The sequence below is a fragment of the Ambystoma mexicanum genome, chromosome 14 (genome assembly GCF_040938575.1).
Source record: "Ambystoma mexicanum isolate Mex_15411 chromosome 14, UKY_AmexF1_1, whole genome shotgun sequence".
NCBI lineage: Eukaryota > Metazoa > Chordata > Amphibia > Caudata > Ambystomatidae > Ambystoma > Ambystoma mexicanum.
In genome coordinates, this window is record NC_090940.1 from 44,850,496 (window position 1) to 44,877,507 (window position 27,012).

Sequence of the window (27,012 nt, forward strand, 5' to 3'; positions counted from 1 at the left end):
GGGGGTAGGCCTTAATGCTCCTGCAGCCCCTTTCTGCATGCAAAGGAGTGCCATGCCTACCTAATGTTTTAAAAGCTCTGTGACTCAGCCTTTTGCTTTGTGGTCGTCCTTTTTTGTATTTCCAGTGGCATTTGTAATTCTTTTGCCTAAGAGAGCTCCGACTCCCAGTGTTCCCAACGGCCCCTTTGTGTGAATGGAATCCTCCCTTTGTGTGTGCTCACGAAACAGGAGTGAGGCTGGCCTTCAGTGAATGGAAGGGTCTCTTGAACCAGGGACTTCCAGGAGCAGCTCCTGAACCAGATGCACCCAGGAGCAGCTCCTGAATCAGGGGCACCCAGGAGGGGCTCCGGAAACAGAAGGTGTGGGGGCCAGGAGCAGTTCCTGAATGGTGGGAGCTCTGAGGTGTCAGAAATGAGAGGCGGACACAAAGATTTAATACTCTCATTGTCAGAAATGTGTATCCTAAGGAACTGTAATGTGACCCTCACACTAGAAACAAACTAAGCGGTGCAAGGAAATGTCTCCGACCTATGTTTAGCAAAAAGGGTTTATAACCAAAAGATAAACCCAACAGAAAGTGTTTTCCTGGGAGGAAACCCTAGTTCCAGAGGGTGGTTTCTTCCCCCTAGATGTTTAGTTTGGATCGCTAAAGTGTCTCTTTCAAACAACCGTTTCTTGGTTCTTTATACTGGATTCACAAAGTTGCTAGATTCACAAAGGTTCTAATTTACATAATACATTACACAATACGCTTTCTTTAACTTCTCTTGTACTTTAGCAGGAATCCTCTTGTGAGCTCTTCAGATCTCCTGGTCTACTCCCATGCAGTTATCTTGTCACAGTGTTAAAGTTCCTTGTATAACTCCAAGTGCCTAGTGTATCTATCTACCATGACTTCTTTCATGTGCTTCTTAATTTCCCTGGTATGCTTCCCAGCCAGAGGTTTTGTAACATAGATAAACTTTCCTCTACAATCTTGGGTGTAACTCCAAATATACTCCCCTGCTAGGAATCTTATTATGGGCTCTTCAGATCCCCTGGTGTACTTCCCTGCCAGGCATCTTCCCACAGTGTTAGAGACTGTATGCAACCTTGGTGGATTGGCTGGTATACCCCCCTGTCTGCCCTGGTATAATTCCCTGCCAGGTATCGTTCCCCAAATGTCAACTGCCTGGTGTATTCCTTGTGCCAGTACCTCTTATTGGTTTCACTGTCCTTTTTCACTATGCCACAGTCGTATCAACTTTGTTGTGCTTCAATAGGTTTACTTAAGGTAACAATTGTTCCAGCTTTCCCCCACATTGACATTTCGTGCATAGATATTCGTTCAGGTTTTGCTACTGCGCTTTATCTGGTCGGTATTCAAATATTATCCCTTCTGGGCATTGCCCTAACATTGGGTTTTGTCTGTATTTAAATAATCTTTGCTTTTGTACTTGCCTTGTCCACCTTCAAATAACTCATATATAATTTCTGCATTGACATGGAGACGCTGGTTTCGGAGCACCCCAGGGTCACCAGCAACTTTAGGTGGACGCATCGGATCTTCTTTGCACCTCTGGTGCGGTTTGCATCTTTGTGGGGTGATTCCTTAATCCATTCTCCAGCTTCAAGTGTGCGAACATAGCTCTAGCTGTCCACGTGGCTCTACAATTACAGGTTGGCTTACCTCTTCGGTCCCGGTACGAAATTGCTGTATCCACGAGCTGCCCGCCATCTGGGAGCTTCTGCCTTGCTCGCTGCCAACACCTCTGGGACCTTCCGTGCTCGTCAGTGTCGACTCTCCCCCAGCATCGGCAGCCTTCTCACATCCTTTGTGCTTTGCGTCGATGAGCCTCCAGCTGGGACCCAACGTCCTCTCCTGTACTCTCTTTTCCCACAGTGCAGCTTCTGGTTTTAAAAGTCCCACACCCAGGGTCAGGATCAGATAGTGACGGCTGTCCCCTGGCCACATGGGAGGAGGTCACTGCCAAGGAATCACTGATGACTCCACCGTATTCATCACAGAGCCCATGAGTGGCACCTGAAACTGGTGGGAGAGGGGGTACAGGAGTGGCACCGGGAGGCCAAGAGCGGTACCTAAACCGGGAGGGTTGAGCAGGGGTGTGGAGGGCCACGATGTGCAACTAAAATGGTTCTGGGAGGGTGGTACAGGAGCGGCACCTGAACCAAGGAGGTACATGGGTGGCATCTGAACCGGAGGTGGAGCAGGTGGGGCACCTGAATGGGAGTGGGCATGGAGGGGGGGGGGGCAGGAGCAGCACATGAACTTGTGACCCACAGATAAAACTGGAAAAGGAGCAGAGGAGTAATAACCGAAGCAGGAGTTAAGAACAGTAATAAACAGGGGCCTACAATCATTACCTAAACGAGAATGAGAGGCCACAGGAAACGACTCATCTGCAGAGTCCTGAACAACATCAGAGGTAGGAACCTACAAGCAGTGTTGGTACTGGCACTGGCAAGTATTACTAATTGCAGGACATGAGCAACGTATGTACCATAAACCCACAAATATCACATATGTAGATGAAAGAGGGTCAGGGGCCCTTAAGCATTACCTTAACTACTGGCACAAGCACAATGCCTGAACAGGGATCACTTAAACAATGCCTGAACCGGGACGACCTGCCAGCAATACCAGAACCGGGGACTCAAGAGCAATACATGAACTAGAGGCCTAGACACAACCCCTGAATGGGTTCAATAAGATATAACTGAACCCAAGGCGCACCAGAAATACCATAAGAGGTGAGCCCTAAACCAACACAAAACAGGGGGCCACAAGCAATGCCTGAATCAGCAGCCTAGGAGCAACATCTGAACTGGGGCCCATCAGCAATGCCTGAATTAGCAGCCTAGGAGCAACACGTGAACTGGGGCCCATCAGCAATACCTGAATCAGCAGCCTAGGAGCAACACATGAACTGGGGGCCATCAGCAATGCCTGAATCAGCAGCCTAGGAGCAACACCTGAACTGGGGCCCATCGGCAATGCCTGAATCAGCAGCCTAGGAGCAACACCTGAACTGGGCCCCTCAGCAATGCCTGAATCAGCAGCCTACGAGTAAAACAAGAACTGGGGCCTATCAGCAATGCCTGAATCAGCAGCCTAGGAGCAACACATGAACGGTGGGCCATCAGCAATCCCTGAATCAGCAGCCTAGGAGCAACACCTGAACTGGGTCCCATCGGCAATGCCTGAATCAGCAGCCTAGGAGCAACACCTGAACTGGGTCCCATCAGCAATGCCTGAATCAGCAGCCCAGTAGCAACACCTGAACTGGGTCCCATCAGCAATGCCTGAATCATGCCCATGAAAAATCCCTGGAATTAGGGGGAGGGGTTTATAAGAAATAGGGGAGCTTAGAAGAGTATGCATTACCAACATTTAGGAGACACAAGTAATCTCTAAACTGGTTGCCAATGAGGAATACCTCAACTAGAGACACACAAAAAATTTCTGAACTAATGGTCCAACAGCAATATATGAAATGTGGGCCCGGCCCAGAACGAATACCTCAAATGGAAACACAAGCATGCCTGTACCAGGGTTCCTACAGGCAACATACAAACATTGGGGACTACAAGCTGTATATGAAATGGGGCCCCACAGATAATAACCAAAATGGGAGTCCACAGGTGATCTCTAAACCGAGGGCCCACTGTTAACGCAGTGAATGTGGGCGTATGACAAACATACCTGAACTGCCCTGCTCCCATGTTATCTCCTGTGAAGAGGCTGTTCCTGGCATCCCGCAGGTTCTCCCGCAGCTTCTTATCTAGTTTCTGCAGACGGAGCAGAGATAAAAGTCAACCTTTGGGTTCATCCGTTCAACACAGTCATACTCGCATTGCAGAACAATCATCTATGTACAACGTCATGGCCAATCCTGTTGCACTGGGACAGTTTTTCAACAATTGTCATTGTGTGATGGCAAGTTGAAAAGGCACAGGGCAGTCTACATTTGATTTGAGATTAATAAGAGGGAAGGAAAAGCGAGGCACAGTACATATGCACATGGACCTTCGCTCCCACCCACCATCATGCCATATTCAATGTATTGCACAGCTGTGTCATGCAATGCCGTATTGTATTTGCTGTTGAATAGACCACCCATTAAGTTGGAGCGTGCACAGCACTTACACATGTACATCTTTCTACACTCAATTTCTGCAGCACAGCGAGTTAACTTATATCCCATTTTCCCGTTTCCTACTAATTATAAGGCGGCTTTGGGCTTCCATCGCCCATCTTGTAACCCAGATTTTGAAGTGGCAGACATGCGTCATATAAATGAGAACTTTCTGCAAGGAGGCATCCTAAGCTCAGGTACATCTACCCACAACTAGAAAATAAAAGGTATAAAATGTGTCTGAATCTTACCACAGCCACCATTTCTGCTGCATTTCCACTGGAACATCGGATGATTGGCACTGCCCCTAGCCATGCAAAGCCATAACAGCAAAGTCAATGCTCAGGATTCAAAGAACAATGTAATGTACATGCAAACACAAGATAAAAGAGCAAACACTGACATGTTCCCAAACTATTCCCACAAGCAAAGAGAAGGACATCTTCCTGTTAGGATGGTGAGCAATGATGGCCAACACGCTTAGGGTTTAACCAGCCTATTCCCATAGCAGATCCCCTTCCCATGATCTATCTGGCTGCACACAATTCTGACTAATAGGACTTTTCCCTGTTGGATTGGAGCCCTTCTCTAGGAATGAAACCATCAGACCAAGTCGTTTGTGGGAGTAGGAGTCATTAAACATTTGATGAGAAACTGGTGCAGGCAAAGGCTTAAACCTAGCCAGCGTGAATCAACAAGTGCAGAAGTGGTACAGTCTGGTCTGCAAGAAGGAGCTAGATTGAACAAAACACAGTATCATTCATTCCAAGACCTACCCAGACTGATAATGTGCTAAACAACATTGAGACGGTCCTTGGCATAGGCGGGCACACCTTACAAAGACCATTCACAAAGGAAGAAGCCAGCGTAGAGTGCCTTCCCACGCCATGACACAACGAGAAAACCAGAATACACCACTACAGAAACTACCACCTGCACAGCACAGACAGCACCCACCCCATAACATGGTCATGGAAAAGAACCCCCAAAGGTTCCGCTTCCACAGGAGTCTGTAGCCTCTCCAAGTACCCAAAGAGGGTCAACTAGAGGTGGATAAAAAAGCACACAGCTGAAAGCAGACTGAGAAACCTCAAGTAATGTAGCAATCAATTCAGTCCTGGCCATTCTGATACTTGTAATTTATGACAGGCAAACGAAGAAAAAATGACATGGGACAACATGGAACAGCTGCACTCTTCAGTATGAAACTGCTAACTTTACGGTTCTCATGTGCACCGCTACCAAGAGGGGACTGCATGCATTGGTGTAAGGTGTTCTTTACTCGATACACATGGCATGCAGAGCGGAAGCAAACATGCAGACATACCAAGGGTGACGAAGAAGCAGAAGAGGCTGTCCACCAGCGTGTCCATGATGGTCTCCACTTCAGTGTCTGTAATGTCAGCCCTATTTACAGCTGAAACAGAATCGCACAGGCAATGTTACCATCCAAGAAACATTGGTAAATTTGCTCTAAATTCATGCCCACACCCTTGATACACAGAGGCAGATATTCCAGAGCATTTGCTTTTAGCATGTGCCAGACAGTCAAATATTCGTTCAATATCTCAGAGAGAGCGCACACAGAAATGCTGGAAGGTAGGTCCTCTCCACAGAGCAGCTCAGCAGACCTCTACAAGGAGATAGGAGGCTTAGGGCTAAAAGCAGATTCCAGGCCAGAATCCCATGGATCATTCAGAAGTTGCTATTGGATGCTTGTACAGCTCATGAGCATCAGCTTCACTGTAGTTCAGCTAGGCTTAAACTGGGGTGCTTCTTTTGCGAATAGGGGAGGGATACAGTTGCGACATACCGCTGGGGGGCGAAGGCTAGGGCGGCAGCAGTCATTGGAGATATTGGCGATGCTGGATGCACTACTGCAGGGTGCTGCATGATAGGAGACCTATTTGAAAGCAGGAACTTACTACACTTTGCAGAGTGGGTTAAGAAATCCCAGATGCCCACAGGCAGTTCCTGAATTTCGCGAGGTTAACAAAGGTGTTAGCGACTAAATGTAACTCTTTACCAGCAGAACCCCCAACTACTGCGATTTTCTACACTATACTGCCCATAGGAACTGAAAAGCACACAATATATAGGCTATACGCTGCACTACAAGATAGTGCAACCCAGCTCCAACTGAAAGCAAAAGAGAAATGGAAAAGTGTGATGGGAGAGTCAATTGAAGAAAGGGCATGATCCGAAACATGCTCGCAGACGGGTAAAGTGTCCAAGAAGGCCCACTTCAAATTAATACAATTCAATATTTTGCACCGCATCTACATGACCCCCAACCCAGAAATACACATGGTACATCCTGATAACTCACACAAATGCCCCAGATTAGGAGATGCGGGGGGACTCGTCTGGGTTCTGGCACATGGTGTGGGAGTATCAAAAAATACAAATACAAGATTTCTGGCATACCGTGATCGCTAAAACAAATGCCCTACTAGGGGAGCAGTTGGTATGCTCTCCCAAAATTTGCCGATTGGGTGCCATACCGGAAGGGGCAAAAAGCAGACATAGGAGGAGGTTAGCTGCCTTTTTACTATTCTTAGCAAGGCGCCGAATGGCCATCTCCTGGAAGTGCCCGCAGGGTCCCTTATTAAATAAATGGTTGCAAGATCTACAGAGATGGGTGACAGCTGAGAAACTGATCATACACCAGGGAGGGAAAGGAAGGGCAGAGAACGATTTAGAGCATGCCTGGGCTTCGCGCCTTATTGATTTACAAACCCCCCACTGATGATTTACTACCCTGAGACTGTGGGAGGACAAGGATACCAGGCGGGAATCGGAAGGATCACTAATGTGGAAACCACAATAGAAGAAATGTATACTCAACACCCCACTGGCTTGTAAACACTTGCATTGTATAGACAGACACACACAGTATAGATCTCACACAGGTTAGGGCTGGGAAGCCGGTGTGAGAGGTGTACAGGAGGTTGAAACGTGTTTGAATTATTAGTCGTCTTCCTTTTGTTTTCCTTCTGCTTTTTTTTCAAAAACTAATAAAAAAATAAACAAATAAAATTTAAAAAAAACAGTAGCCCTTCCTGAAAAGAAAGGGTCCAGTTTCCATGTAAGGTTTATGGTAACCTGGCAACGTTCCAATACAGATCTAGATTCTGCTACCTAATGCTTATGGGATACAGACAGACTTTCCATCAGGTCACACCCCTATCCAAAGCAGGAAATGATGTTCATAAGCAAATATATAAGTGTTCAAACCGCATGTGTGACATCGGATAGTGAAGGGATTCTGCTACTGTAGCGGACTTGCACAGAGATGGCTGAACTTGAGTACCTACTAGTCTGTAAAATATAACATCTGAAGAAGCACTCCAGAGTCTCATTCAACACTATCCCACTTGCATCCTGCAGCAGAAGGACATTCCTGCCTTAACCATGACCTTGTAATTGCTCAGTACAAAATAAACAATGAAAAAAGGTTCTGCAAGTTCCAAAGGACAATCGCGGCACTCTGATGTCACTGCCTAGAGGCCCAGCCTGAATGTGCCATTAACAATGAAATAAAGTCTGGAGGGCTTCCTCCCCCCGTGGCATTCTCACATGGCAGGTTGAAGGCATTTTAAAAGAGCTGAAAAAGATTGTGTAACACTTGAAAAGGGACTTTCTTATACAAGTGCTTCACTGTTCTTGCCTTCTTATATTACAGCGCCTCCAACTCCCACCAACAAGACAAGCAGCTACAAACAGATTTTTTTTACAGGCTGGCCAGACAATTTAGGAGGCCACCCTAGTTATAGTTAACAGGGGAACCCTCAGAGGTTAGCCAAACCCAATCAAGGTAAGCATGGAAGTTGGTGAAGGCTTTTCTCATCAGTGCGAGTGCGGTCAGGGATCCACAGTGAGTCAACATAGTGAAGCACACAATAATTCAATTTAGACAGGCAAGTACAAAAATACAATATTTGTTCTAGGCCCAAAAACACACACTAGGAAATGAAACGACCAGGTGATGATATCACACAACACTCAATTATAAAACATATATAGAGCCAACTTTAGGTTCTTAGGAATGGATTCAATAACTTATACAACAAAAAGAAGGTAAGTAGTGACGCAGTAGAATGGAACCAAGTCCCAAGGGATATACACTAACTTTATACAGACCAATCCCTATGATGAGCGGGGCCTTGTGCCCAAAAGTCACAAAGCTTCTTCTTAGGAAAAGGGTCTGATGTAGAAAAAGTTATTGTGTTGGTGAAATGTTGCAGAAGATATTAAACAAAGTTACAGAGAGTGTAAGGGGTCAGTAATGTGAGGCAGGCAACTGCTTGTAGTTTTTTTCTGTGTTAAACATGTTATTAAAAATAAAAAGTGCAAATAAACCCTTACTAAACCTACTCTACCAGGGAGTTCTAAGGGGATTTCTCCAAGCATACACAAAACTGGCCCTCACACTAAACATTAAAACATTCTAAGTAAAACATAGACAACATACATAAGTGATTACCAAACAACAAGTGACTTGGATGAGCTTCGCCTGTGCTGGGCAGATCCCTTTCCCAGGATTGGCGAAAGTCATCTCTCCAAGTGATCATAAAGAAAAGCAAAGTCTTGAATCAGTTCTTAAGAGTTCGAAAAGAAACAAAAAAGTTCATCCAAACAAAAATACACTGGTAACGGTTCTATAGCTTTCAGCTGAAAAGTTCCCCTTCCGATTGCGCCAATGGTAATCCTGGATATCCTCTTTCCAGGATGGTAGTGCCACAGTTCAAAGATACAAGGACCACTTCTGTTTCAACAACTGCCCATATGCTTATAACCTCTGTAGTGTCTTTGGTATAATTTGTCAGAGTGCTTCTTCTTAGGGTGTTGCTTTCCTTTTGACAACCACCTTCTACTACTGTTACTGTGGAGGCAGGCTCCTTTGCTCCACAATATGCCACTGCTTCAACCACTTTTAATACAATATGTAAAGCAAGTGGAGAAAAGGCACCAACTTCTTCAACTTGCGCCCAATAAAAGTAGTTTGTGAAGAAAGAGTCAGGGTGACACAGATTCAAGAGGAGCAGAGGTCAAAACCTCACCCCTCTCAATCAAAATTAATGTAGCCCCTCCAAGAATTGATTCTGCGCCACACTCGAGAAATGTTACTTGAAATAAGTGTTTGTTTTAATGATCACGAAAATTAGAAAAGAATGGTCATCTTTTGTCCCATAGGGCATTTTACCTACCTTTCTTTTCTAATTTTCGTGATCATTGAAACAAACACTTATTTTATGTAAAATGTCTTGAGTGTGGCACAGAATCAATTCTTGGAGGGGCTACATCACTTTTAATACAACATTCACTGACAGTAGTATAGACAACTACAGTTCTGATAATTCTGCTTCAACTTGGTACTTTATGATTGTTAGGCAATTTAAAGACACGACTCCTCGACATCCACAGGTAGGCAAGGCACTCTTCTTTCCTATGTGATAAGAAAAGGGCAGTCTCTTCCATCTGTTTTACAGCTACCAATATAATCTGCCTTTGCTTCCAGACTGCTTCTCTCTCCGCTTTAACAGTCTCAGCATTACAGGTTGACTTAGTCTTCTTACAAGCACCAAGCTCCTTCCCCAGCTTTATTCACACCTTTGTGGTTCCAATAGCTACCTTCAAGCTGTATTGAATTTGCCAGACTTCCAGCTTTGGATAACCTTGTCACACTTGAGGACACTGGGCCTTGAACAAAACAACTTCAGAATATAGATGGTTAGGTTTTAATAGAGCTGGTTTCACTATGGAAAGGTTTAGCCTACTGGCTTGGGCAATGCATGGTCTTCTTATTAATTCAGCAACTTCTACGTTTATAGAATATTTGTTCTGGATGTTACAAGGTTCAAGCTTCACAAGAGAAACAGATTTAGTTGCACGCGACCACTCTTTAATGAAGATTTTGAACTTTATGGAACTGTAAGGACTTGCATTCTCTTTCATTAGTAAGGAGTGATACTTGACTCTGGTCGGGCATCACAATTGTCCACACACAACCTTCTCTTTGGTGTAATAATCCTTGTAACAGTTTGTGAAAGTCAGTTTAAATCATATTTAGAAAAGCGTTCCCCTTCTAATTGGAGACATGCAACCACTCCAATAAAGTTATACAGTTCAAATGGGAAATGGAAAGCTTTTCATTTTTACGCAAGCACTCTGGTTGACATCAGAGGTGCGCATAATACATTTCCATTATTATTAGGACTTTTTACAGCTACAAACAACTTCTCCTCACTCCCACTCTTACACAAGTTACAAATGAGCTGGTAACAGCTAGCAGCAAGGTTTTTCAGGGAGGATTCACACACAGCTTCACTCACCGGGCTCAGGGAACACAGAGGTTGTGGTTACAGGCTGCTTCCACTTCCTGACTTCTCTTCCTTCTACTACCTTAGGCATCCTTGGGATACACACCCCTCTGCACATGGGTGTCTCAGCTCCGGCCTCGACCACGGTGAGTCTCCTTCACTCCTCTGTCCCTCGGCTTGCTTCTGCACACTGACCTCATGTTGCAGCACGATCTCGGCTCTGCATTTACAGCCACTAGGTGCATGTGGGAAGACCTTCAATCTCAGCATGTCTCTCTCAGTGCAGCCACGGCCAGACAAGGTTTGTGAACACAGTACCAACTCAGAACCTGCAGGTAAAATCTACTCTTCTCTCATCCTGGCGTTCCTTAAGTGATCACACTTCCTCGTGAACTGCCAACCTCGTGCTCTTCTCCTTCTGCTACTACTGCCAGCCTTCCAAATCCTGCCCCAGCTTCTTCTTTCAGCTCCCTCCTGCAGCTTGTTATGCCTCTCAAGTGAGGCAAATGACTTCAGGTGCATGCCCTTAATGTTAATTGTCTGATCCTTTCAAAGGCTATTAAGCCTACTTGCCTGTCTTACTTCCACAGGCCTCCTCAGACCTATTCTTGGTCTCATTCCCTGTGGGATTCTGGGAAATGTAGTTAACATTAGTGAATTTGGGTTTTCCCACTTCTTTTATACTTTTAAGGGTAACTTTGCTTCCCTAGGTATTTTTAGAAGGGGGGTTTGTGGGTTTCAATCTTATTAGAGACAGATGGTATAGAGAAGGCAACACTTTCACTATCCTAGTAGTGTACCCTTGGTATTGAGGAAGATGTTTATTTTCAGGGATACAAAAGATGTGTTCTTTTGATCTAATATGTTTCAGGGTTACAACCTCATAATTTACCAATTCAGTTTTACTATGAGGTTGAGAAATGTTAAAATGACAATACGCCAAAACCTCTTATGACCTGGTGGTAAGAGTATCCCTTTTAGAGGAAAAATACTGTGCATCATCCCACGGACTCTCCTCACTACCCTGGGCCTCGTCTCCACCCAGGTGATCCTCCCGCAGTACACCTCCCCCAGGATTGGTAAACAGGAAGAGTCTGCCCTCTAGTGGCCACCTGGGAGGAGACTTTAGGCAGGGTTTTGGTAATGGATAGAATAACTATTCTAAGGTTTAATTTAAGGAGAACAGGGCGAGGTGAATGAGTTGCAATTATTTCCTGTACCAAGCACACACAAAGGCATCACTACCAGCGAAAGCAGCAGCTTTCCCGGGCAAGGGCATGACATTATATGGGATTTCCTTACCTGAGAAGGCAGGAAGAAAGCCAAACAATATAGCCAAAGGACACGCAAAACGTTGTGTGGCGTGGCCATTTTAGGGCGCTAGCCACTGTGAAACGGGTATGGTATCTAGAGAGACACAGCCACGTAAATAAAACCTTTATTTCTTAACATTTCGTGGTTGTTGTAATACCTAACTGGGCCTAACTCTAAAGGGATGGTTCTCTCAAATGATGTTTCTAAGGGCAGACGATAATAGTCTGTCTGTGTCTAAACCTATGCTTGCCTTCCCTCTATACAAAAATGTTTTAGGGGGTCTTTCGTCAAAATTAAAAAGTAGTGGTTCAACAGACAAATAGGAAACCAGGGTTGGTTTCTGGTGGCCTTCTTGCCAGGCGTGGCTTTAAGCTCACAAGAATGAGTTCAATCAAACAAGGCTGCTTGCAAGACCTTCGACACAAGGTCCTTGCAGTGATTTCAAATACCTTCAGTGTCTTTGAGTTTCTTGGGGTTTCCTTCTCCAGGCTTCAATCCTTTCAACACTATAAAGAAAACCAATAAGTTTCCTACTTGGTTGGGCCTCTTAGCGTTCTCTTCTCCAAGTTCAGGCCTCTTCCAACATTCAACACAAAACAAAATATATCACAGTTCCTTTTAGGTTTCTCATGGTGCCCTTCCCCAAGCTCAGGCCCCTCTAGTTCCAAACAAATTCAGCTGTTCAGGATGTGCCTTTTCGCTATATGCAGCTTTTCTTGCATACAATCCTCTCATGGGGTAGAATCAGAGGCTTTCAAAAACGCCAGGCTCTTTGCTTTTTCCTAAGCACGACCACTCTGATCCTTTCCCCCTCACTTTTTACTTGCACTTTCCTTTGTGCTTTTTATCTTCAGCTGCTTCCTGCACCACTTCCATGTATTCCTTTCCCTTTGTCGTGCACACTTGCACTCTCTTTTATTCCTTTCACTTCGTTGTGCACACTTGTGCTGTCTTTTTCTTTCTCTCTGTTGTACCTCTTCAGTCGTGTACACTTGCACTGTCTTTTTCCTTTCGGGCCTCTTGCACACTTTTTTCACTCTTCTGTGCTCACCTACTGCACTGGTTTCCTTCTTTCCGGGTCGCTGACACCCTTTACTTTTTTCTGGACTTCACTTTTACTTCTGCACCACTCATCTATCTTTTTTCTTCCTTCTGTGCCACTAGCACATTTTTTCCTTCTTTCTTTGTTCCTTAAAACGGTCCTCCTTCCTTTCTGCTTTGTGTCATTTTACAAATCTTGCTTTTTCTCCCTTTCCTGCTTCAGCCACCCGCACGCTCGTGAGTTTCTCTCTCATGCGAAACTCACCAGGTAGCGTAGCACTGGTGAGCTGTCTCTCCGGGATGCTTTGAGTCGAGGTCAGGGTGTCGCCACCTTTCCCTCAGGCACCCTTGGGCCCAGCACACAGCCCAAGGGAATGAGCAACTGCACGGATACCGCCAGCAGGGTCCCAAGCTGCTTCGCTCCGGCTCTCAGGAGACACGGCTCCCCAGCCACGCTGCAGCCCTCCTCAAACACCGGACCAGCATTGCAGCATGCCACTCTCCTCCGGATCCTTCTTCCTGCAGCTATCAGCTTTGTGGCTTCTTTGGTCCAGTATGCCTCTCCAGCTCGGTCAAAGTTCCTGGCAGGAATTGGTCTGGGACTGAGAAGGGATCTCCTGGTGGACTCGGCTACACAGCCTCCGATCTGCTCTCCCAACTGCTGCCCTGCCACCTGTGCAGAACCAAACCTTTTATAGTTCTCAGTGGAGTGAGGTGTGAATGATAAAAGTAAAGTGCCTGACTCTGCCTGACTCTATTAGTGGGACAATTCACTGGTAGTTGGTAGTAGTAGACCTCACCCTGCCTTCCCATGTTAACCTTGGTGGAAATCATCATTGCTCTTGATCGCCTCATCCTCACCCCAGTACATGTTGGAAATGGGGAGGGGGAGATCAAACAAGATGGGAGTTGATATTAACAGATTATATCATTACAAGACGATTGGCAAAGGTGAGAGGAATCCCCTAGCTATTTTCTTGGTGTCAGATTACTCCCTATTTTAAACACCAGGACATGAGAGCACTGGGCTGTATAACACTTCCCATGATCAGAACTAGGGGAAGACAAAGAAGTGTTGGGGTGGAGGTTATGTCTGTCTTATTTTACTTTTCCCTTTTCTGTTTTTTTCTGGGATGACATGTTTGCCCCTCTCTTGGGTTTGGGACCTGCATGACCCATAAAGGCTTCTGGGATTTCTTCACCTACCGTCCCGTTGGGATACTGCATCTCGCCTAGGGTACTCCTAGTGCAACCCTGGGCCCCCCCCACCCAGGGGATCCTCCCTCGCTTGCCCACCCCCATGGTTGCGATCCAAAAGCGATGGCCCGGCCCTGGCCACCTGAATAGAGGATTCTGGGGGTCTATATGGGAGAATACCCATAGGTTTCTCATCCCATGTTTAGTAGCCATACGCGGTAAATGCAAATGTGCACACTAGAAATAATGCAAAAATTGTACAGATGTAATTGCTGCCACCAGCTTGTCTTTGCCCAAAAATACCAAAACGTAAAAGACTAAGAAAATACAAACGTATCCCCCATTGCACTGCACTGTAAGATGCTGTGTACACTGTTAAAAAGTTACTAAAAAGGGAACAAGACAAAAGGGAAACAGTTTCCCATTACTGTTAGTCTGACGGACTGATCAGTTTCCGCATAACAAAATGAGCAAAAGGCCAGGGGAGAGAAGCTGAAGGCTTCACTTCTCTGTACAAAATCAGGACAGGTTAAAAAACAAAAATTTGGGGGTCCATAGAATATGGAGGGAAAGTTGCCAAAATAGAAATCTTTCCTAACAGTGACTAGTGCCACAGTGAAAAAGCAGGGGTAACTCATTCAGGGTTTGCATTTTATGCTAGACTTGCTAGTTTTGTTTTATTTTAGTTTGTTAAAAAAAAAGTTTTTACAGTTTGTACAATGATCTTCCTTAGAGTGACTTCCCATGAGCAACAGATGTTTCACCCCCAGCAGGAATGCTCAAATAATATAAACAAAAGCAGTCAGAGACCAAAGACCTGCATGAGCCAGTAATATAAACAAAAAAAAAAGAAACAGGTTTTTGGCACGGTAGGAAAGTCAAAAATATTTTTGATCACATATTTGGGGCTGTTCCAACCTGTTTCCATCTGCACGCCCTTCATCAGGGATCCAATCATGACCCGACCCCTGAGCAAGTTCCAAGAGTCTAAAATGATCTGGACCTAGAACAAACTGGTAATAAAAATGTTTGTCCTCCACCAGCTGTTTTCCCCCTTCATTAGGAGCATGGGAATCAAGAGAAGGAACCTCTGGCCGCGGAGAAGTACATTACAAGGCAGTCCTAGTTCACGATCCAGCTGGAAGCAACACAGACAATACTAATGGCACCAGCAACAGGGCATGCAGTGAAAAAAGCTTCCACATAGATGGTAGCTGGACATATGCGGTGACACACAGCCTTTGTGAAAAGGGTTTTGTTCTAGAATTTCTCAGTTTTGTTTCATTTTCTGGTTATACAAAACTTCAGAATGACTGCACTTCCAGTTCACACTGGAGTGCCACAAAATCCTGCACGGTTTGGCGCTCTGTGCTACCTCGCTAAAGTTGTTCTCTGTCCCCCATTCTAATGCACTGCCTCTGAACAAAATCATCAAAACATTATTTTAAAAAGGGGTCAGCAATGTCCTTAAGAAATGGCTCCCTGCAAGCCTCCCCCTCACCAATTTCACTGCCCCAGTTGGCATACTCAGCGGTTTCAATCAGCAAGAACTAGCGCCAAACACTGGCAAAACAAACTTCCAGTAAGTGGCCAGTGCCTCCATGCATTCCTGTTGCCCACTTCATGCCAGTATCTTTTAAGCCAACTGGTTTACAGGGAAGGCCAGAGAAAGGCTAACAGACACAGTTTTTTTCTGGGTGTGAATTTCCTTTGATCTGGCCCCCCCCTCCCATGCCACCAGGTTTACTCTGCCAGTTCACCATTTCCTGTTACTGAGCAGAAAACACAGATTTTCAAGGAAGAGGTTCCTGGTGGACCTAATTGGCCCATATCACCCTGCTTGCTGTGTGCAGTGTCTAGTCCACCATAGGCAATGCCCTGTTTGTCTGATAGCATACAGCAAAGGTTGCACCATGTATTTCAGGTACAGGACGAAGGCAACCTTCAGGTGCCGTAACCCTGGCTTTAGTGCCTATATGCAGAGCGTATTAGCTAGAAACATACGCAGTTGTTTTGTCCTTACCTCGATATGATACAAGCTCCTTGTTCTGGTTGCACAGTACGAACATGTCATCTTCTAATGTGATAAAATTCAGATATTGATCAAATACCTACAAAAAAGAAAGATCGGTGTCACTAGGTTACAATGCTTGTGGAAGCTTTGTTTATTGGGCTGTAGAGGTAATGTTCTAGCTTAGTTTGGGAGTTCTCAAACCTCTCATGTGCGCTCTCACTGTACCAAATGCTAGTCAGTTGCTCTACACCCTCAGGGAAAATGAACTTGAGGGTCATACAATAACACAGAGTTACTGAGCATTTGCAATATACCTACCTGCAGAGGTAGGAGGAGAGACTGCAGTCCTAGACTGACTAATATCAGCAGAGCCATGTGGATCCTGGAATAGCAGAGTGCAGTCAATTAGGACAGGGAGAGATAGTGTGTGCGTGGTTCTCAGTACTCGAGTGACAGTCAGTGCTGGAATGGCTCAGGGGGCATCTATGCCAGTGCATTGAAAGGCAGCCTGCCTTTCTCATTGTGACTGATTGCTGCTACTGCGATCCTCTCAGAGGAGGGATGTCGTCGGGAGAGGGGTTCGAGGAGGAGTGATGTGAAAAGGTAGCCCTAAAGGCAGTCCAGATCTTGAATAGAGATCCACTAGGGTAGGAGACTGAGTGGAAGGCATTCCAAAGACACATCTTCTAATCTAAATCCAGCTCCACCAAGCAAGTAGAAATGGACAGTACAGTCCAGCAGCAAAAAAGTCAAAATAAATGAACCTCACGCTGCCACACATCGTTCTGCTTCTAGACTCAGGGAAAACCCCACACCAGGACCATCAATCACATCAACAGTAGATAATTAGTTCAAAGCACCCACAACCTTGCCCTATAGCATCCCATCACCACTACTGCACCATCACATTACTATCCCATCATCAGCCCACCTGCCCATTAGAGCAACAGCCCTTCACTGTCAAATACTAGTACAGAGTGCAAGAGGGTGCTGAAGGGTAGGAGGTGGGGGCAAGGGTGATCTGGATTGAGGCGCAATAGAGAACTGTGTTTAGGTCCCACAACTGGGACAGCTTGGGGTGCTACAAGGCCAGATTATGGCACATTGGAAGTGTGTTGTGTGGTTCCAAATAGTGGAACAGCAGGGAGCGGATGCAGATCAAGACTGTACTGCACTGGCAGAGCCTTGTGCGAGTTCCTCCAATGAAAGAAAACGGGTAGTGTGGGGACTTGCAGTATTGCATGCTGGGCTCAGTACAGGAAGAGAAGGCGTAGATCAAGGGCTGCGGGAGCTCTAGCAGATGTGGGTATAGGTCCCCGTGCATGAAGCATGTTGTAGTGCAGTGCCAACAACATCTTCCTCTGTGACTTCAACATCCCTAGCAAACCAGCAACAAGTCAATGAAGGACAAGCTCCACCGTCTTCTCGGCACTCAAACTCACACGGCATACAAAAAACCTAACCGACAGGACCTCATCATCATCAAACACAGCTCTTCTATCCCGCTAATCTGGTCCCATGTGGCAATCCCCTTTGATATTAGTCACACCACATCTCTCAAGCAAACCCAGCAAAAACCCAGTAAACAAGCCTCCCAATAATTCAAGAACTTGGCAGTGGAGACTCTCACGGAAGACCTCCCCAAACTCCACCACAAATGGGCTTATCTGCCTCATGAACCAGGACGGTGACTTGCTTCTCCAAGAAATTACACCACCCTCTCAAACAACATCAACTGCCATGCCCTTGTGAAACACCGCACCCTCAAGCCTAACCCTTCCACACCCTGCTATACTCAAGAACCCAACTTAAACAAACATCAGAAAGCAAGAAAAGTGGTGACAATCCTGCAGCACATCTGATCCTGCCCTGCTCAAGGAACTCTGTGCTACATGCAGATGACTGATAACCACTGCCAAGGCCGCCTGCTACCAAAACAGCAAATCCAAGGCCGGAATTGAAAGCAGAGCCCCCTTCAAAGCCATCAAGGACTGTATCAACCCTCAGCCTGACCCACCTGCACTGCACAAATATCCACATCCATTTTTCAGTCAACAAGATCTGCATTATCCACCAACACAAACACCAACGCTACAACTGACAGCACACTGCACATCCCATCTAAAAAAAAAACAACTACCTGGACAACTTTCAAGACTCTCACTATGGAAGACCTCACTGCCATTCTAGCATCCCTCAACGCCACATTGTATGTGGTCAACATCTTCTCAGCCTCCATATTGAAGACACTTCTGACTGAAGCACTCCTCCCCTTAACTCAAGGCACCTTCTGCCCCCGACCCTCAAGATCGGACAAATCCTCCCGCTTCTCAAGAAACCAACACTGGACCCTGACAAGTTCAGCAACTACCACTGCTTCACCCATCTTCCCCCTTCCTATGTTGAGAAAGCAGTAGCCACGCAACTCCTCCAACACATCGAAGCCAATAACCTCTTTCAGTCCTACCAATCTGGCTTCAGACCCAGATGCAGCACAGAAACGGCTACCATCAAGGTGATCGACGATACCCTTAAAAATCATCAATGGCGGCCATCCATGCCTCCTAGTTCTCCTTGACCTTTCAGCAGCATTTGACACAGGAGACCACCAGACACTCACCCACAATCTAAATCGTCACATGGGGATTACTGAGATCGGCCTCAGCTGGTTCAAATCCTACCTTGCTAATCGCCAACAGTTTGTACAAATGGATTCCTCCAGATCACCAACTTTACCCATCACTTGCGGAGTCCCACAAGGACCCATCCCTGTACCCCGTGATCTTCAATCTTTACATGGAACTGCTTAGAACCCTCCTCGGTCCACACAACATCCACAAGTACGCAGATGTATCTCAAGATATCCATCAAAGACATCAAGGCCTGCATCGCGTTGATCCAGTCGTGGATGTCCAGTGCTTACCTGAAGCTCAACCCCTCCAAGACCGAATGCCTATTGCTGACCAACAACACAAACCACAAATCCAGAAAGGGCTCTCTGCTATGAATCTCGAGGGCTTCATACTGCGCTAGCCACCTGCTTTAAATCCCTTGGGTTTGACATCGAGAGACACCTCACATTCAAACAGCACATAGCAAGGAAGACACAAATGTCCTGATACCAACTTTCTCTCCTTTGGAAAATGAAGCCCTTTATCCCAGAAAACCACTTCAGATCCGCTGTCCAAACCTTACCTTCCGGTGACTATCCTGGCATCCCTAATATGTGGCCTACATGCTGCAGCATGACTCATTAAAGGGCTCTGCAAATTCAACCACATCTGTCCGACCTGCATCGAACTTCACTAGCTCCCACTGCAAGCCTGTATCATCTTCAAATCCGGTTGCATCATCTGCAAGACTGTTGCCCTGAAGTCCCCAAGCAACCTCACTGTGAAACTCAGCATCTCCAGGGGCCTGTGATCTACCAGAAGTGACGACATATGCAGACTAGAACTCCACCGGTGCAAGAATGAAAGAACTATAAAACAGGCCTTCTCGGTCTATGCCCCAAGACTCTGAAACCTCTTCCCCATGAACACCAGACTCGCCAAATCACTTCTACAGTTCAGAAAAGAGCTCAAGACCTTCTTACTCAAGTAAAAGTAATGGCTCCTCCCTAACACCTAGGTGCCCGCACCATCCACTCCACGCCCTGCCTGAGAGACTGTTTCCCCCGTTTGCTTGAAGATCCCTTGCTGCCTATTGCCCGCCCTCTCCTGCCGTTAGCCTCCCTGCTCCCTTTTCTCTGCTACCATCACTGTGTTCTTCTGCACTACAACTGTAAAGCGCCTTGTTGCTTCCCGAAGTTAGGTCCGTGCTCAATAAATACCCTAATAAGAAGTAGTGTAGGTCAAGATGGAGTTGCACCAGCATATCAGTGTTAGGACTCCTTTGCTCGGCAAGCAGGAGGTGGAACATGACAAGAGGTCAGTGCATTCTTAGATCTGTGCGTGGGTCCCAGTATTGGAACAGCAGGTTGTGCGTCGGGACAGGATAGGATTGCACTGGCAAAATAATTTGCAGGTACCATTACTAGAATAGCATAGGATGCTAAAGGCAGAATTGAGGTGCACTGGCAGAGCTATACATGGGTCTCAAAACTGGAACTGCAGGCAGGGTTAGGTGTACTGGCTTAGCTATGCATAGCCTGAATATAGCAGGAGAATGGGATGCAGCAGGATAGGACAGAGGTTCACTGTTTGAGTAGTTTGTGAGGCTCAATATTGGACTTGTAGAAGTATACGGTTACCAGACATTTGGTCGAAAAAAATTGGTCGACCAGACAAATGGTCGAATCAATTTGGTCGAATTTTTATTTTTTTTATTTTCACTTTTTTTTTTTGGGGGGGGGGGGGGTCCCCCCCAACCCCCTTTTTTTCTAAAAACCCATTTTTGTAAAAAACGAAAACCCGAAAAATAAATATATAATTAAAAAAAAAAATTCAACCATTTGGTTTTCGACCAAATTGCGTCGACCAAATGTCATTCGACCAGTTTTAAGTCGACCAAATGTCTGGACACCGAAGTATACAGCCAATGTCCGAGCTGCAGTGGTAGGACTCATTGTAGAACCTATGTCTTGAAATAACAGAGGGTCTAGACACAACTACTTATTCATAGCTCATGACAATACCAAGTGCTTGATCGTCAGGCACACAACTCAGCAAGACACACAACCTTGCTGCAGCATTCACTGAAAGGGTCACATTCCTCAAACAGAAAATACCATGTGCCCTTACCTTGGCCACTTGTGTCACTGCACTGGCAGAAAGCGCAGCACTCGCAATGTCTTCCAGTTTACTCCTCGAGATGGCCGAGATGAAATTTAAATAATAGGCTTCGTACAGCTGGTTTCGCAGATCCTGCAGGGTTGAAATAATACAGTTCTACTGAGCTGAGACAGTGAAAGAAGAACATAAGTGCTACACAGGGTCTCGCAACATTCCTGGGGTAGGGCTGCACCCCCAATCCCAGACTAGCCCTGCAATATACAGGGATTCCAACACTCCTGCAGGCTAAGAGAGCCCTCTCCTTCCCCCGCCCAATCTATTCTGCAGCACAGTCTTCACAACATTCTGGGGGTGTAAGAGTTCCCCCGTCCCTCCTATTCTACTGCAAACAGTGATCCAACTTTCCCAAATGGTTGGACCTGAATCCTCCCGCTCCCATCCCTTAACTATCCATCAATACATGTTGCTTCCCATGTTTCTGAGGGAGGTGCTGCACCCCTTATCTATAGAGCATTAACTGAGCTCCTACCATTTCTGGGAGGTAGTAGAGTTCACCCTCACTGATCCTCTAGAACCTATTGCGTTCATCATTCCTAGATTAGGCAGCGCTCTCTCCCCTGCACGGTTCCTGCAACCCATAATGCTTTCAACAATCTTAGAATAGGAGGCAGTGCCCTCACCCCTTTGCGGATCCTGCAATCGATAATGCTTCCAACATTCTTGGAATACGCTGCACACTCTCCCTTGCATGGTTTCTGCAACACATAATGCTTCTAATACTGTTCTCTAAGCAAAATGCCTGCAGCAGGATTTACCCATTTTTGGTAGTTTGGCTCTTTCCGATCAGACTTTTTGACCTGGAAACAACACTCCAAATGAAGCTTCCAGGACAGCTCACTATACAGAAAAGCTTCCAGGACTGGACGCAGTACTGCCCACAACACCTCCAGAGCGGTACATCATAGTCTGGGTAGTGATTCCAAAGCAGCGCATAACACTACAAGTAAGGCCTCTACAATGATCTGCACATTTATAACACAACTTCCTTCACCTGCTGGTTCAGTCTTCCTCAATTTGCCTCCATTGATTTCAATGGGATGCCCAGCTTTGAGTCTCTATACTGCATCTGGCTATAAGTGAAGACATTTTACCCCCAATTAGCTGCTCAACTCATATTTTGGAGTCTCGGGTGAGGCCCCAAGGCCACGAGTGCAGCAAGACTTTCTCCCTCTTCTATGTCGTCATGTTAAGTACAGCTGCAGCGTGACTTCGACTACAGAACAACTATCAAGCCCCCCCCCATGGCTGCGCAAGGACAGAACCAAAAAAGTGGCAAATATCAGAGACCAAGACTTTGCTGAAAGGTTACGACAGACGGGGAAGAACCCAGAAAGTCTGCAAGAGGAACTGAGGGATTTTATTTGGAATTATTTATGTTTGGTTTGGATTTTCCAGAACCCATTCATCACATCTGTTTCACTGCCTAATGTTAAGATGGCTTTTCAGAATTGTTAGGAAAGATTTCTCTTTTAGCAAATTTCCCTTCATTGTCTATGGACCTCCAAACCGTTTGCTTTTGAACCAATCCTGACATTTTAAAGGAAAGTGAAGCGTTCAGCTTGACTGCCCTGGCCTTTTGCTCATCCGTTAAGCAGCCTATCAGTACGTTTCTATTCCACTACCTCTGTACCTGAAGGTTTGATGTGTATGTCTGGGTGAAACCCACAGTGGTCCCTGATTGGGCCACTGCTAGCAGAGTGGTGCAGATCCTTACCATTGATGGGCTATTTTTTGCCATGAGCCTGGATTTGGGATAAGAGGAGAAATCCTGCAGCCATTCCAGTAGATCAGCGTTGGAGCAAAGTATCATGTGAAGCAGACTAAAGACCTGTGGACCAACTACTGAAGAAACCCAGCAACCTTTCCTGCAATTGCCCCTTTGAATTCCTGCTAGACGACCTGATCTGAGAAGACCCTCTGCGGTGCTTTGACCCTTGGAATGGTGTGACCAACCAGTCTCAACGCCTTCTCAAAATCCTGCAGCCTAGAGCTTTCGGAAGTGTCCCTGGAACACTTGGTGGACCGACCGGTTATGAATTGGACTGCCACGTCGGAAGCGTTGCTGTTCCGCGTTTACATCCAGAACTTCAGTGGCCGCCAGCTCGTTCTACAAGTCGCCTTCCTGCCAAGTTTCAAGTTTTCAGGTTTAGGGTTAACGTGTATTTTTATTTGGATTTGACCCCTGAACCTTCAACTTAGTTCAATTGGTTGTCTTTTCCAATAGTCTGATTAGTTAGACAGTTAGGCATAAGAAGGGACCCATCAGTTGAAAAATTCAATGTTTTGGATTTCGGTGTGTTTTTGGTCGTAAAATGTATTTTATTATATATGTGTGTATGTCATATGTTTTATACTGTGTGTCAAGTTGTTACCTTTGTAAAAGTAAATGCTTGAAATGAAATATATTTTGCATCTTTGTTGATTAAAACATAAGGTTTGATCTATTTTTTCTGCCCAACACTATGAAGTGGGAGTGTTAAAGAAATTGCTGTGAAGTAGTTTTATATATAATTCATTCCTAGAGGGACACTTCTTCAGCTCCCCAGCATCAAGCGATCCCGTCCTCAAAGGTTTTTTTCTATCACGACTGAAGAGACACCTGCTGTCACTCGTTTGCGGCAACTGTTGCTGGAACCAGCTTTCCTCTGTCTGGTAGAGTGGCCTGAAAAGGCCTGCACCAGTGCCTGCTGCATTTCTTCTTCAGAAAGGGTTTGTGATGGCCTGCATCGGTGCCTGCTGCATTTCTTCTTCAGAAAGGGTTTGTGATGGCCTGCATCGGTGCCTGCTGCATTTCTTCTTCAGAAAGGGTTTGTGATGGCCTGCATCGGTGCCTGCTGCATTTCTTCTTCAGAAAGGGTTTGTGATGGCCTGCATCAGTGCCTGCTGCATTTCTTCTTCAGAAAGGGTTTGTAATGGCATGCATCAGTGCTTGCTGCGTTTCTTCTTCAGAAAGGGTTTGTGATGGCCTGCATCGGTGCCTGCCGCATTTCTTCTTCAGAAAGGGTGTGTGATGAATCTGAAGATGTCCTCACTTCTTTCCCTGAGGGGACCCCCTCCCATATGGCCAGGGGATGGCAGCCACTACCTGATCGTGACCCTGGGGGCAGCAATATGAGGGACGACCATCTGGGGGGAGTGACAGGACATTGTCAGAGGAAAGCACATACCCCAACCCCTTTTCCCTTCAGGGATGTTTCCTCAGTCCCCCATGCCTGTGGGGTGAAAATACAGCCCCAGAGTGACAGAGGTTGAGAGGCCATGGCAAGGCCCCATTGTAAGAATAAGTTGATATCTATTGGAATATGCAGACCAGTCCAAAACACTTCTTTTCCAACATGAGGCCTAGTAAGCGAACGAAAATGGGCCTCCTTCAACTTTGTAAAAATGGAAAAGCACTCAGCAGAAGGAGAGTGCCCCAGAACGGTAATATTGCTAACTGGGTCCAATGGATTCCAAAAAAGACATGTGATGCTGCAGATGCTGACTTCATTTAAACCGGGGAAAGGCACTTTTTGACAGATTCAAAACGGCAGCAGTACACAGCGGAAAGGATGCATTGAAATGCTGTGCATTTGAAAAAAAACGAAGGAGGAATTGTGCCTTACATTTAAAAAGTGAAGCCAAGTGACATATTTCATTTGTCACAGGGAAAGACACTTACTTTCCACAAATAAACTGACATTTAAATGGAAAGGCCTACTTGTTGTAGAAGTGAATAATTGGTATGTTAACTGTAGCCTATGGGTGAATAATACCAAAAGTGAACTTATATCTGTTTAAATATTGTGTTGTAGTTATGAACAGCAGGACCAGATGCAATGCAAAAGGTCATGTTGAACACATCTTTTCAATTTAAAATGCTATTTAGTTCGAATTATGTGTGTAGCTTGTTTTTCCCACTGAACTGAAAGGTCTGTGCCTCTGAACCCTTGACCTCAAGAAATTTGGGCTGGGCCCAACAGGCAAACCAGGCCTGGTTTGCAGTTTAAAATACAAAGAAATATAAAGAATTAGATCAGAATTGTGGAGGGTACAGATAAGACAACCAGCAGAAATTAACTTTAAGGTCAGGCCTCCCCATTAACTGTGCATTAGCTTCAAACAGATACCTTTGAAGACACTTAATGGCAGGTTGGAATAACATGAGCCTGACAGATGTCAGTGTCATGTGACTGGGGAGAAATGAAACTCATGAGCGGTTTTGTTGGAATATGAAACTACCACTTTCCATTGCTATTGATTAACATTGGGCCCCATTTTCTTGAATAAAAAGAGTTCTGCTTTGCAGTGAGCACATCCATGATTCATATTAAAGATCACATAATGCCTGTCAGTTCTAGGTATCTCTCAATTTTCCGTTATGTATGAGTTAGGAAGAAAACCATGATCCTGACCTTCTCATAATTCAGAGGTATTCGAAAGTTGGTGAACTGATGGAATGCGAAATTAATGTTTGAATAGCAGAGGGTAATATTTTTCACTATTTCGGCTCAGGAGCAAATCGTGAAAAAACATTTACATATAGTTAGGGATCAGACTTTAAAAGTGTTAATGTTTTCCTTTCAAAAAGACTTTATCTTATGTGGTTTCGCTAACTAGATACAATTACTGTATTTCTTCTGTATTACGCAAGTGCGCGGTAGTACAGATAATATGGTAGAACTGTCATTAGTGTCAAACGCTGTAACAATTGTAACTGCAAGCAACTACAAACTAAGCAGTGGCCTTTCAAAAGTATTCTCAAGTAATCCTGTATGTTTTGGTTTAATGTGCCAAGTATTGTAAAACATCTTGTGTAAATATAATAAATATATATTTTATATAAATGTATTTGTGTGTTTCTTTGAATTGCTTTACAAACTATGTTCAGTGTACTTACCTACAGCTCACATCTTCCTCTTATGATAAGCCGGACTGCTCTGCCAACCAACGTTCCATGAGTAGTACATACTGATACTAAGAGTGGGGGACCTTTATACCATTGGGATAGTTTTATGAAGTCTTACCTCAAGTGGACTTTAGGAAAACTCCCCTAACAGTTGTCAACTAGGACGAGGAAAAGGCAGTCAAAATTGCTTCCCTAAAGACTCAGTATTCCTGCCCTTTAAGCCATTCAGAAAGTAACTCCATAATGACTGACACGAGGAAGAACAACAGAGTAATGAGGATTATGAAGACCAGGCAGCCAACACAGCGGCCTAGTTGTTGGCAAATGAGTAAGCAAGCCAGGAAGTTCAAAAGCGGACCGGCTGCATCTGATGAGAGGAAGGAGAGAGGAGAGATGCATACGCCTAGCTGCCTTGCACCACTTAGGACAGCAGAGCACTATGTTGAAGGCAAGCAAGCCCTGGCAGGCGACCGAGGGTGAAACCAACACGAGATTGGAGAAACCAGGGTGTGGGTGGTTCACTGCAGCAAGAGAGAAGGCAGCGGGGACCACACACAGCGAAAGGTGACAGAACGGGAGTGCAGTGCTTGACAGGTGTCAGGTCCCCAGGTAACAGGAGGTTATAGCCTAGGTACTCCTTGGTGTCATTAGGTGGTAATAGCTGCTTGCGGGGGTGGTTGGGCTATGAATGCATTTTTCCTTAACCATACTATCAGCCAGCTACAATTATCCCAGTTCAAGATGGAGAGTTTCCTGCACAGCAGTGATTGGATCGGAGACTATTGTGATGCAGTTTGGAACCTCAGGAGAGGTTCTAAACTGCTTTTCATTTACAATCTGCTCAAGAGAGGTCACAGCTTTGATGAGCTCCAGTAAAACATAGAGAAAACAGAGAAAATACCAACTTTCAAGATGACCACCAGGAAGTGCCAGAGAACCAACCTCAGATAAGTAACAGAAGCTTAAAAATGAATTAATGTTCAAGGAAATGTTCTTTAAAGCGATTACAGAAATGGAAATTGCATGTACAGTGTTAAAAGAGTTTAGTTAATGATCAAACTGAAAAACGTTAGTCGCATTAGTAAAAGGTTTCTTGTTATTGATGGTGATTTTGAACTGTGACCAGTCTTAAGTAAAGTGCATGGAATGAAGTTGCGCGCGCTCCGGCATCAACAAAGTATGCGTGTATTTCAATAAGGCATTACGCGTGAAGTTACCTGAAAAGTATACGTCTCATTCGTTGCAAGCTTGCCGGGCTTGTTCCGTGTCGCGTTTAAAGAAAGGACCTTGCAACGTGACACAGCGT

At 45.4% G+C, this 27,012-nt stretch overlaps 1 protein-coding gene across 2 annotated transcripts in view; it reads right to left on the bottom strand.

The window, feature by feature from the left end:
* Positions 1–27,012, bottom strand: part of SCFD1 (sec1 family domain containing 1) — a 1,005,810-nt gene that overhangs the window by 919,600 nt on the left and 59,198 nt on the right. For both annotated transcript variants that reach the window (XM_069638499.1, XM_069638500.1), the window contains exons 5-9: positions 20,768–20,890; positions 16,035–16,122; positions 5,464–5,553; positions 4,388–4,443; positions 3,704–3,789 (exon numbers count right to left, since the gene is read on the bottom strand). In XM_069638499.1, coding sequence (XP_069494600.1) covers positions 3,704–3,789; positions 4,388–4,443; positions 5,464–5,553; positions 16,035–16,122; positions 20,768–20,890 — 443 coding nt within the window. The remainder of the gene's footprint in view (positions 1–3,703; positions 3,790–4,387; positions 4,444–5,463; positions 5,554–16,034; positions 16,123–20,767; positions 20,891–27,012) is intronic.